Source organism: Nomascus leucogenys, chromosome 8 (genome assembly GCF_006542625.1).
Source record: "Nomascus leucogenys isolate Asia chromosome 8, Asia_NLE_v1, whole genome shotgun sequence".
In the NCBI taxonomy this organism is placed as follows: Eukaryota; Metazoa; Chordata; class Mammalia; order Primates; family Hylobatidae; genus Nomascus; species Nomascus leucogenys.
Window position 1 is genome coordinate 28,020,239 of NC_044388.1, and position 12,297 is coordinate 28,032,535.

Here is a 12,297-nt window from a genome sequence, read left to right on the forward strand (position 1 = left end):
AAGGAGGTATGAATCCCAGTCCCCAGGAACCTAGCTCTTTAAACTCCAGGGAGTCGGATTCAGGAAACACCCCCAGGAGGCCAAGCCTGAAAACAGAGGGGAGGGAGGAAGGAAGGAGTCCCAGCAGGAGCACAGCCCTGGCTTCCTGTCACTCAGAGCTGATCACAGGAGGAGAGGAGGTTGGGGGGTGGGAGACAAAAACCACACCTCTTTTTATATAAGGTTTCATATTTAATTTGGTCATGAATTCATAAATACATAAGTATTTTGTACACAATGTGCTTCCTTGTATTGTTTGTATGATAACACATTTCAAATAGGGACCTTTGACAGGGCAGAAGCATGAAAGGATACCAACCACGAGTGACACACTGTAATATGGCTGTCCTGTGTCACATGCTATTTGGCCTGGGGATATAGCAAAGCTTAATGTAACTAAACAAAAACCCCCAATTATTTCATGTTGTCAGGAAGCTTACTTTAAAAGAATAGCTTGGCCTGGCGTGGTGGCTTACACCTGTAATCCCAGCACTTTGGGAGGCGGAGGTGGATCACCTGAGGTCGGGAGTTCGAGACCAGCCTGACCAACATGGTGAAACCCCGTCTCTACTAAAAATACAAAAATTAGCCAGGCGTGGTGGTGGGTGCCTGTAATCCCAGCTACTCCGGAGGCTGAGGCACGAGAATCGCTTGAACCCAGGAGGCGGAGGTTGCACTGAGCCAAGATCGTACCATTGCACTCCAGCCTGGGTGAGAGAGTGAGATTCTGTCTCAAAAAAAATTAAAAATAAAAATAAAAGAATAATCTTAAACACTGATAAGGCTGACACTCTAGATGCATCTTCAAGGAAGGCCTCTGTGGAAGGGACAAGGGAGCTGGGACCAGACTGGCTCCTTCTGAGCCCTGAGGCTGAGCGTCCTGCACAGAAGGCCCAGCAAAGGCAAAGACCAGGAGGCAGCAGCACCCTGTGCCTTCCAGAAGTACAGGGGACAATGAGTGGGAAGCCAGATGGAAGTGGGAGAGGATGGAAGTGCTAAGACCAGAAAGGCCACCCCCTCCTAAAACTCCACAGACACAACAGTCTGAATGTGTGATCTTCAGGCAATTCTAACTTTGTCCCAGCCAAACCAGTCCCGGAGCAAAACACACAATGCCTTGAGACAGAAAAGACCAAAAACTCCTGGAATGACTACCTGCATAAATGATCCTTCCATGACTGAAATACTATGGAGAAGGGGTTGCTGGAAAGAGGCTGAAATGGTTACTGAGGTCTTAAAACAATAATATAACAGGACACAAGAAGAAAACCTTAATGCATCAGCCATTCTAGGTCCTGTTGCCACAGTGTTTAAGAATTGATATTTCTGAGATGAGTCAGATGCTTACAGAGCGGCCAAGGTCCTCAAGTAGGGAATCTGTACCCTAAAAGGCAGCTCGGGGGCTCAGGGTGACAGATCACCAGAAGTGAGCCGGGCCATCTACTCCTGAGATGGCAACCATTTCACATCATTCCCAAGCACCATCTACTCTTCCCCCTTGATGCCATGGCAGACGTGGGCGACAGATTTTGTCCTCTCTCTCCTGAGCCCAAACAAGGCTCAAGTTCACTTGGGATATGACATAGACCCTAATGTTATGTGTGATCTAACCCGTCTGCCTCCGTCCCAGCCTGTCCATAGATGGGGGCTACGGGTGCAAATGAGACCGCCCAGGTAGGGACCAGCCATACACAGGACTTCACATGGATCCAGTTCTCTTTGGTCCCGACTCATATGTAAACAACTACCTATAAATAATACTCATATACTTGTAAGGTTGTCCAGTTCAAAAGACTGGCCCCTGTAGAAGTTGCCAGTCATTGAAACCAAAGTACATCTGAGGGAGGGCTGGAACCCAGACAGTGACATCTTACAGGGGACTTTTTCTTCTTCCCCCATTGTATGTCTCCTCCTTTTATGTTTATCTAATCCATTCACATAACTATGTAAACAAGTACATTTACTAAAGTTTCTTCATGTTCATAAAATAATAACATACAGAATTATAAAAGTAGAAAGGTAAGGCCAGGCGTGGGGGCTCACGCCTCTAATTCCAGCACTTTGGGAGTCTGAGGTGGGCAGACTGCTTGAGTCCAGGAATTCGAGACCACCCTGAGCAACACAGAGAGCCCCCATATCTAGACAAAATACAAAAAATTAGCTGGGCGTGGTGGTGCACGCCTGTGGTCCCAGCTATTTGGATGGCTGAGGTGGGAGAATCACTTGAGCCTGAGAGGTCAAGGCTATAGTGAACCAAGATTGCACCATCGCACTCCAGCCTGGGAGACACAGTGAACTGCCCCGCACCCCCCGCCGAAAAAAGGTTCATATCATATAGTATCAAGTGAAGTTGGACATCAACTGCATAGATGCTACGGCAGATGGATCTTACCATGTAGCCCACATAAATAAATAAAGCGTTTACGTTAGGATAAAAAAAGTGCCGTGAAAACAATGACATCCCAAACCAAATCTCAAAGTACACACAAATATAGAATGATCCAGACATTTCCACAGTGTCCTTATTATCACATGCAGCTTATAAAAATAATTCCAAGTGCAGTGAAAAGTTACAGGATGTTCCATCCACTGGGTGATGTTGGATGGGAGAGTTTCTTCCAGTACCAGTCATGTGACAATTGTGGCAGTTTCCTACTGGCTGGAGTCCAGTTGGGCATTTTCCCAGAAAAAAGGTAAACCAGGGAAGGTCTGACTTCCTGACGAGATTCACACTCAGGACATGGCAGAGTCTGCATTACCTTCTAGATACATGAACTTTCCGGAGCTCAACAACTGGTCCTCAATCTTCTGCTTGGCAAGTCTCTCTCCCAGCGTCTCCAAGGCATCCAGCAGGGTGTGGACAGAGGCATCCCGCCCGGTTTTGTTGACCCACTTTATCAGCATCGTGTACAAGGTGTCCCTGTGGCCCGCTGCCTCAGCTTTGGCCACCTTTATCTCATTGTCCATGAGGCCCAGCTTCCTCATGAGCGGCTCCCAGGAGTCAAACGGCACGATGACTGCAAAGTCATCGAAGCACTGTCTCAGAGCTGGTGGGGAAGGCCACAGAGACAGCCAGGTGAGTTGGGACTCAGAAAGGGCAGAGGATCCCACATCAGGCCCAGAACCCAAGGCGGGGAACCTGGAGAGCCCCGTGTGCAGGCAAACCTGCTGCTCCAGCGCCCACCCACTTCCCATCCACAGAGAGCGCGCCCACACGGCCTGGCCTCCCCCACACGCAGGGCGCTGCAGGGAGTCAAGGTCATCAGAGAATCAGCCCTCACACAGGGCTGAGGACCCACCAGGGGAGGATGGATGGACCCTACAGAGGCAGAAAGTAAAGTGGGTAAGAGCCCGAGGGAGGGAGACACAGTGGCTGCAGCGGGAGCTCAGAGGAGGGAGGAGGCTGCCTGGGCTGCGCTTGTCATGGGAGCAGGTCCCAGGGCGGCCGTGTCTGCATCTGTGGAAAGCACAGGGCCTGGGACAGGCCCTGTTTTCACCCACCTCAGCCTCACTTCCTGGGACTGGGGCAGAGCTAGGTGGAGGCAAACAGACTCTGAGCAAGAAGCGAACCCAAAGACCAAGCAACGCTGCCCAGATCTCGGGGCGATGAGGGATTAAATGAGACCTGTGTGCAACATGATGCACCTCGCCGTCCTTAGAGATAGACAGGGCCAGGAACACGAGGCTATATTTTCCAACAGCCTCATTTTAAAGAACATCAGAAACAAGTGACATTCATTTTAATGTATGGTACTGAATATATTTAAAATATAATTTAATATACAATCAATATACAAAAATTATGAGTGAAATATTTTCCACTCTTTTCTGCATTAAGTCTTTGGAATTCGTATGTAGTTTACACAACAGCTCTGCAAATTGGGCTTAGGCACAGGTCAAGAGCTCCTTAGCCCACTGGAGTTAGTGGTGCTGTGCAGGACAGGCCAGCCCCTCAGGAGGTCCTCGGGGGGTGTGGGGGGCTACATCAGGCCCTGAACAAAGGAGGAGAGAGGACGAGGGGACGGACAGAGTCATTAGGGTCAATGATAGGGTGCAGAGAGGATGAGGTAGAGTGGGGAGAAGAGATGGGAGAAGACAGTTTAGGGTCCAGATGGTCTATAGCACAGGACCCACAGCTTCCAGCATGGAATACTCTGGAAGAGCCCTCTCACCTATGGGGACAGCAATTAGGACCCTGTCCCTATTCCCTCCATTCCTGCTGCATCTCCGGGAGCAAAACACTTACTCTCAGTGGGATCACCTTCATTCACTGGAACCAGCAGCCTCCTCCTCTGAGACCCTTCAGCTTCTGCCGGTTCCTGTAACACATAGTAGGGAATGTCCTGGTCAGAGCCAGGAGTCCTGCAGTCCAGTACTGACCCCGATCACCAGCCAGCCCTGAGACCTGCAGCACGTCACTTCCAGAACATTGTTCTGAAAGTTCTGGCAACAAGACAGGAAACAAAGGGGTAAGACTCTCGGAAGGAGGCCGATACAGCAGTCAATATTTTAGATTAGGAGTGTATATTTTTAAAACCCCAAGGTTTAAATTGTAATACTTAAAAGTGAATATGTCCTGATGATTTTTTTTTTTTTTTTTTTTTTTTTTTGAGACAGAGTCTCACTCCGTCTCCCAGGCTGGAGTGCAATAGTGCGATCTTGGCTCACTGCAACCTCCACCTCTGGGTTCAAGAAATTCTCCTGCCTCAGCCTCCCAAGTAGCTGGGATTACAGGTGTGCATCACCATGCCCAGCTAATTATTTTATTGTATTTTTATATTTTTAGTAGAGACAGGGTTTCACCATGTTGGCCAGGCTAGCCTCAAACTCCTGACCTCAGATGATCCACCTGCCTCGGCCTCCCAAAGTGCTGGGATTACAGGTGTGAGCCACTGCATCTAGCCCTGATGAATGTTAAAACACATAGCAGAGGCCGGGCATGGTGGCTCACACCTGTAATCCCAGCACTCTGGGTGGCTGAGGTGTGAGGATTGCTTGAGCCCAGGAGTTTGAGACCAGCCTGGGCAACATAGCGAGATCCTGTTTCTAAAAATAAAATAAAAATAAAAATAAAATAAAATAAAAATTAAATTAAATTAAATTAAATAAATAAAAAAATTAAAATAAATAAAATAAATAAAAATAAAATAAAATAAAATAAAATAAAATAAGCTGGGTGTAGTGGCACAAAACTGTCATCCCAGCTACTCAGGAGGCTGAGGCAGGAGGATTACTTGGCCTTAGAAGGTCAAGGCTGCAGTGAGCCATAATTGTACCACTGCACTCCAGCCTGGGTGACAGAGTGATACCCATCTCAGAAAGAAAGAAAAGAAAAGTAGCAGCAGACATAATAAATTAGAAAATGGACTTACAAGAAGACCCAAAATGCAAAGAAACAGCTTTGATGAGGAATAGGAATAATTTATCTGAAATAAACTCCCAAGTCTTGATTGAGTCATAATAAAACACTTGACTTGAAATACTATCTTCTTCGATAATAAAATTGAATGTTGAAAGTATCTCAATCATTCCTAGAACCATGTATTAATTTAAATTAATATTTTTTAAAGTCTAGTGACTATGTGGGCGGGGGGTTGCTGGAGAAAATCTTATAATTCTAAATTTTATCTAATTCTAAATTATAAGATGTGTAAAAATAATTTTGAAAACATATTTGCTGTCTAAGATATTAAAGCATATTAGAGGCCGGGCGCGGTGGCTCAAGCCTGTAATCCCAGCACTTTGGGAGGCCGAGGCGGGCGGATCACGAGGTCAGGAGATCGAGACCATCCTGGCTAACAGGGTGAAACCCCGTCTCTACTAAAAATACAAAAAATTAGCCGGGCGTGTTGGCGGGCGCCTGTAGTCCCAGCTACTCGGGAGGCTGAGGCAGGAGAATGGCGTGAACCCCGGGAGGCGGAGCTTGCAGTGAGCCGAGATCGCGCCACTGCACTCCAGCCTGGGGGACAGAGCAAGACTCCGTCTCAAAAAAAAAAAAAAAAAAAAAAAAAAAGCATATTAGACAGTTTTGTTTGGTGTTGTATATGATATAATCCTTTTCATGTCAATACCACATATATATATATATGCATTTATGTACCTAGATGGTATATGCATAAAGAGTTTAGCAAAGAATCGCAAGAAATTACCCACTGTAGTTACCTGAAATAAGAAGGGCCAGAAGGCTGGGAAAGAGTGAAGAAGGCTCTTGATATGATCAAGTTTTTTCATGCTCTGGTGGATGTGTGGCTATGGGTGACCTGCTTTCAAAAAATGATCAGGCCAGGCATGGTGGCTCATGCTTGTAATCCTAGCATTTTGGGAGGCCAAGGAGGGTGGACTGCCTGAGCTCAGGAGTTCGAGACCAGCCTAGGCAACATGACCAAACCTCGTCTCTACAAAAAATACAAAACTTAGCTGGGCACGGTGGCACATGCCTATAGTTCCAGCTACTCAGGAAGCTGAGGTGAGAGGATGACATGAGCCCAGGAGGCAAGGGTTGCAATGGGCCAAGATCGTGCCACCACACTCTAGCCCAGGTGATAGAGCAAGATCCTGTCTCAAAAAAAAAAAAAAAAAAGTTCAAAGCATTAATAAGCATGGAGGAAGTATTGGCATTGTTCATTTGTTTCCTTTTAAAATCTCTTCTCTTTATTTAAAAAGAAAGTGGTACAGATGCAAGGAAGAAACAGAAACAGTCTAGGTGGAAGAGATCACTGCCCATATAAACATTTGACATTTTCAAGGATAAGATCTAGTTTTGTTTTAGTTTTAAAAAAGAGCAAAGAGGAAGAGAGAAAAAAGTAAACATTTGACATGTAGCAAAGGAGGTGGCAAAAGGGCAAAGGCAGAGGAAAAAGGAAGAATTGGTTGCTAAATGGGCTTGGAAGAAGGAAACAGAGACTCAGAATAATTCAGGGAGTTCCTCAGCTTATATTGAATCAAAAATTCAATTCTGTTTAGATTATATTGCTGTATGTTAAAAATCAAATCATTAAAAATAAAACACTGCAAGAAACTGGATAGTCTCATCTTATGTTCGAGGGAAGGACTTTCAGTGCTTACAAGCAATGAACAATAAATGTACATACAGATTTCCCGCCTACTCAGTATCATATCAAAACTGATGGATTGATATGAACTGATTGTGTGCGTGTGTCCAATACAAAAGCCCTTTGTGCACTGACTTGGAATCCTACTTTTTGGAAGCTGCCCTACAAACCTTGAGATATGTTCAATGTAATAACAATTTCAGAGTAAATTTAAAACTCCTGCTGTTAAAAGCAAGGGCTCCCTGAGTTCTGTTAGGAGCACATGATGGAGACTGTGCAGCCTTATTCACTCATCAATGAACCCTGTGACCCCCACTCTATGCCTGTGGAGCTCCAGGCTCGGGGGACACAGCAAGGACAGGACAGGGAGTAAGAAGCAGATGTCCTGCAGACTGGCACGGTCACCACCTCAGTGCAGCTGCTCCATCCCCTGCAGTCCCCTGTCTCCTTCAGGTTCCATTTCCCCTGGGCCAGGAGAGCTAAAGCACTGCCCTCTCCCACTGTCTACGAAATCCCAGGTGAGCAGCAGGCCAGGAAGCAAAATGACCTGTCCCCCACTCACCGGCAGATGCTCTGACTCCCCTGGGGACAACGTGTTGACATCTGTCAGCTCTGCTGGCTCCTGGACTTCCATTTCCTGCTCAGGGACCTGGGTGGGCTGCAAGATACTCATGGTCTCACTGAGGGCATCGTCCTCAGCCCCAGGCTGTTGTGGGGAATGTGAGCTCTGGAAAAAGACATTGGGAAGGCAAAGAGACGACTCAGGAGTCCACACCTAGGGCTCGCTGCAGGGTCCCCAGTATGCAGCTGGACCTGCTATCCCCACCCGCTCTCAATGAGGTCACCACAGGCAGCCCAGACTCAACACATCCAGGACCCGCTGCTGGGGCCAGGCCCCCAGTGCTGTGCTCAGGCAGACACCCCAACCCCAGGGTGCAGGCTGTGGGGTGAGGGTGTCACCTGGGCTGCAGCAGGGCTCACCAGCCTATGTGGTGCTTAAAACAGCCATGTGTCCCCCACAGTCAGCCCAGAGCCCCCAGGCCACTTCAAAGAGTCAGGGCAGCCATGAGGACAATGGGGACCCACCCACTCAGGTTCTGCTGTCCCAGGAAGCAGTTCCTGAGCCCTTCAGCCCCCAGCTCCTGAAGAAACCAACTCACTCTGTCCACATGCTCAGGGTCCCCACCACCACCTAAAAAAGAAGGAGTCTCCTTAGCAGGCGGGGAGGGTCCCATGCAGCACCTCCCTCCCAGAGGACAGTGGGGTGCAGGGGTGGGCTGGGGGCAGGGACACTGGACAAGGAGCCCTGGGACTAGGGACAGAAATGGGGCTACAACTCAGAGACACCCTGAGGAAGGGGGATGAGAAGGGGAACTAGAGTAAAAACAAACACGTGGAAAATCTCTGGTTCTGCTCTGACCAAGGCTGAATAAATCCCATGACCACTTCTCATCCTCACCCTTGTCACCCAGTTGAGGAGCGGACTGCCCCCTGCCTGGCTGAGCCTGAAGATGGGAGGAACTGGCCCTGCCCTCCTGGACTTGGCTGGGAGATGTGGGGACCCCCAGCCCCGGGAGAGGGACTGATGAGACCAGGGTCCTGGGGGATGCACGGGATGTGGGGATGGGGGTGACCACAAGGAGGATAGAGCCAGTCTGGAGGCACTTAGACTTGGGGCAGGGGCAGGCGTTTCTGTCTGTGGGAATAGGGTGGGAGGGGGCAGGGCAGAGAGTGCCCTGTGCCCCCGCCCTCAGCCAGCACCTACCTGAGCAGATGCCTTTCAGGTAAGGAAGGACCTTCTTCCACAGTGAAGTCTTCCAAACAAACACAGCCAAAGCCAAGACTACGACTGGAACTATGACTCCTATGATGATGATGCCTGAGAGAGAACAGGGAGAGGCAGGAGTCCCTGGGCTGCTGGTCACGGTCTCCTCCACAGCTGGGGCTTCCCCACTGTGCTTTGTACCTGATTCTTTGTGGTCACATTCGATGTCACTCCAGGGTGTACAATCACTGACCTTGACCATCCCTCTGGGACACCTGGGTACACACAGGGAGGGAGAGGGGGGACTCTTGATGGAAAGCTGGCCAGGTGGGATGAAAGAGGAGCCACTCTCCCTCCTCAGTGTCCCTGAGAAGGCGTCAGGGGAAGGACAGTCTCCTCGTGTCTGCAGGGGGTCCCCCAAGCTCCCTTGTTGAGGCTGGGGAGGGGTCTGAGAGCACGCACACTTCAGCCCCTCGGCCTCCCTGCTCTGGGGTCAGAGCTGCAGTTCTAGGAGCCTTCTGTGCTGGGCACACACTGAGCTTCCCTGGGCTGCAGGGGAGGCCTGCATTAGGAGGAGCCACACTCCAGGGGAAGATCACAAGCCCCTGTGGCCACACGCTGAGTCCGGTCTTCCAGTCAACCACAAAAGTGAGCTCTTGTCCCCAGCTGTCTGCCCATTCCTCCCAATCACAGCAAATACTAGGGGGGCCAGAGAAGAGCAAATTACTCTTGGCCCCTAAAACCCAAATAGGGAAAAGACAGGTCTCACTGAGGGATCAGGGGCCAGGGGTGAGGCCGGCTGAGTGGGCTCAGGTCCTCATGAGAACTTAAAGGAGCTCCACCCATGGCCTTATTATGCCTTTTGTGGGCCATGGGCACTTTTGTCTTTATGGACCCCTGCCTGCATAAAAAATATTAAAAATTACATTTTATTGCTGAATTGGTATAAAGATGAATATAAGCCTGGCTGCATTCTACTCGTTCTTCTCATTTCAAAAGAAATTAAATCATTTCATGGGCCCCTAAAAGTATCATGGGCCCTAAGTCATGGCCTTCTGTGGTCAGTGAACGAGTCAGCCTGGCCAAGGGGACTTGTGCTGGGGAGGGGTGGGAAGAGGCTGCTGCAGGGGGCAGGGGTGGGGACAGGCAGCAGGACCAGGAGGGGCAGCCACAGGCTCAAGGATGCCCCATGGGGGTGCTCTCAGGGGAGAGACAGGGGTACAAGGAGACTTGGGTCTTCTTGGGGTTCCACGGGGCTACTGGGAGTCCCCGGCTACTGTCTTACCCTGTGCGGCACTTCCGGCACATCTCAGGGGAATCTTCTTCCCGGAAGGTGCCTTCTTCACACTGACACACTGTGTTTCCGGTCGTGGTGCAGGGACTTACCTCCACTTCACCTGATGACAGAGCATAAGGTTTTGGGAATGTGTTTTCCTGATGTGTCCTTTGACCCTTCCTCCCCACCCCAAGACCCTCCTACTCAGCTCAACTCGGTTCGCCAAGGAGTTCTGAGGGCCAGTTTCTGCACCAGCACGCTCGTGGCTCATTCAGGACACCCACCCTTCAGCTGTCACTAACACTCAAGGTCATACAAAAGGACCAGAGTTCATTATTTATTACATTAGATTAGGGGAAAGCATCGTTTAGGGGACAAGCATCATTTAGATCGCATGGCCAGTAGCAAGGGAAGTGCAAGGCATCACCTGAGAGACTGCAAGGAGAGGAGCCCTTGGGGGACCTTCCCCAAGGCCCAGCCTGCCAGGGAGGAGGGAGAGGCCTGAGAACCTGAAGGGTGAGGCCGAGCACCTGCCAGGAGCACACAGCCCAGGGGAGAGAGCCTGGCCCCAAAGCAGACCCGTGCCACCGCTGAGATCCAGCCCCGTCCACTTGGCCAGGCTCATGGCCCCACCCCCTTGCACCTGACAGTTTAAAAGATTTCCTTATCATGTAGCATACATTATACAAATAATTTCTGTATTATTGTTATTATTATTATTAATTATTGAGACAGGGTTTTGCTCTGTTGCCTGGGTTGGAATGCAGTGGCACAATCTCGGCTGCCTGCAACCTCGACCTCCTGGGCTCAAGAGATCCTTCTGCCTCAGCTTCCTAAGTAGCTGGGAATACAGGCACGTGCCACCATGCCCAGCTAATGTTTATATTTTTGTAGAGACGGGGTTTCTCATGTTGCCCAGGATGGTTTCAAACTCCTGGGCTCAAGCGATGCCTCCCAAAGTGCTGAGATTACAGGCATGAGCCGCTGTGCCTGGCCTGTTTTATTTATTAAAAAGCTCAAAGACAAAATCATGGAACAAGGTATGATGAAGACCAACGTGGACCAGAATCTAGGTCTCCTGATCCCATTTTAGCTACAACTTTTATGTCATCACCCTGCATTCCACCTTTAGGCATGGGGTCCATATGTTCTGTACCTGAATCACACTTGGTGCAGGGCAAGCAGGAAAGGAGGTCATTCCAGTGAGTGCTATAGTCCTGTCCATATTTGCAGGAGATACAATCTCTACTGTCTTCTGAGATATGGTGTCCTGGGAGGGGAGAGAAACGCTGGTGAATGAAATGTCACAGGATTCCCAGAAGCTGGCAGTGGTGGCTGGAGGACTCCTCTTTCAGGGATGTGTGGAACTAAAACAGGGAAATCTCCTCTACCTAGCTTGGTCAGTTCATCAATTCTGCATTTACACACCTTAAACCAGCACTGCCAAAAGAAATATAAGCCACACATTTATTTATTTATTTATCTTATTCTATTTTTTTATTTTTGAGACGTAGTCTCACCCTGTCGCCCAGGCTGGAGTGCAGTGGCATGATCTTGGCTCACTGCAACCTCTGCCTCCCGGGTTCAAGCGATTCTCCTGCCTCAGCCTCCTGAGTAGCTGGGACTACAGGCATGCACCACCACACCTGGCTAATTTTTGTATTTTTTTTAGTAGATACAGGGTTTCACCATGTTGGCCAGGCTAGTCTCGATCTGACCTTGTGATCCGCCTGCCTCAGCCTCCCAAAGTGCTGGGATTACAGGCGTGAGCCACTGCGCCCGGCCTATTTATTTATTTATTTAGACAGCGTCTTGCTCTACAGCCCAGGCTGGAGTGCAGTGATGTGATCTCAGCTCACTGCACCCTCGACCTCCCAGACCCTCCCTCTCCCCCCACCCACAAATAGCTGGAACTACAGGTGCATGCCACCACACCAGGTTAATTTTTTGTGTACTTTTTTTTATAGAGACAAGGTTCACCATGTTGCCTAGGCTGGTCTCAAACTCCTGGGCTCAAGCGATTCACTCTCCTTGGACTCCCAAGGTGCTGGGAATACAGGTGTCAGCCACTGTGCCCAGCCCACATATGAAATTTAAATTCACACTCAGCACATTAAAAAAAAAGTGAGAAGGGGTGAAATTAATTTTAATAATGCATTTTAATT

The 12,297-nt window shown here is 49.2% G+C and overlaps 1 protein-coding gene across 1 annotated transcript in view; it reads right to left on the bottom strand.

Moving 5' to 3' along the window:
* Positions 1–210: 210 nt before the first annotated feature.
* TNFRSF10B (TNF receptor superfamily member 10b) overlaps positions 211–12,297 on the bottom strand; it is a 49,586-nt gene continuing 37,499 nt past the window's right edge. The window contains exons 3-9 of the mRNA XM_030816973.1: positions 11,289–11,402; positions 10,142–10,253; positions 8,857–9,131; positions 8,252–8,283; positions 7,654–7,818; positions 4,286–4,358; positions 211–3,086 (exon numbers count right to left, since the gene is read on the bottom strand). Of these exons, the coding sequence (XP_030672833.1) occupies positions 2,773–3,086; positions 4,286–4,358; positions 7,654–7,818; positions 8,252–8,283; positions 8,857–9,131; positions 10,142–10,253; positions 11,289–11,402 (1,085 nt within the window). The 3' untranslated portion in view covers positions 211–2,772. The remainder of the gene's footprint in view (positions 3,087–4,285; positions 4,359–7,653; positions 7,819–8,251; positions 8,284–8,856; positions 9,132–10,141; positions 10,254–11,288; positions 11,403–12,297) is intronic.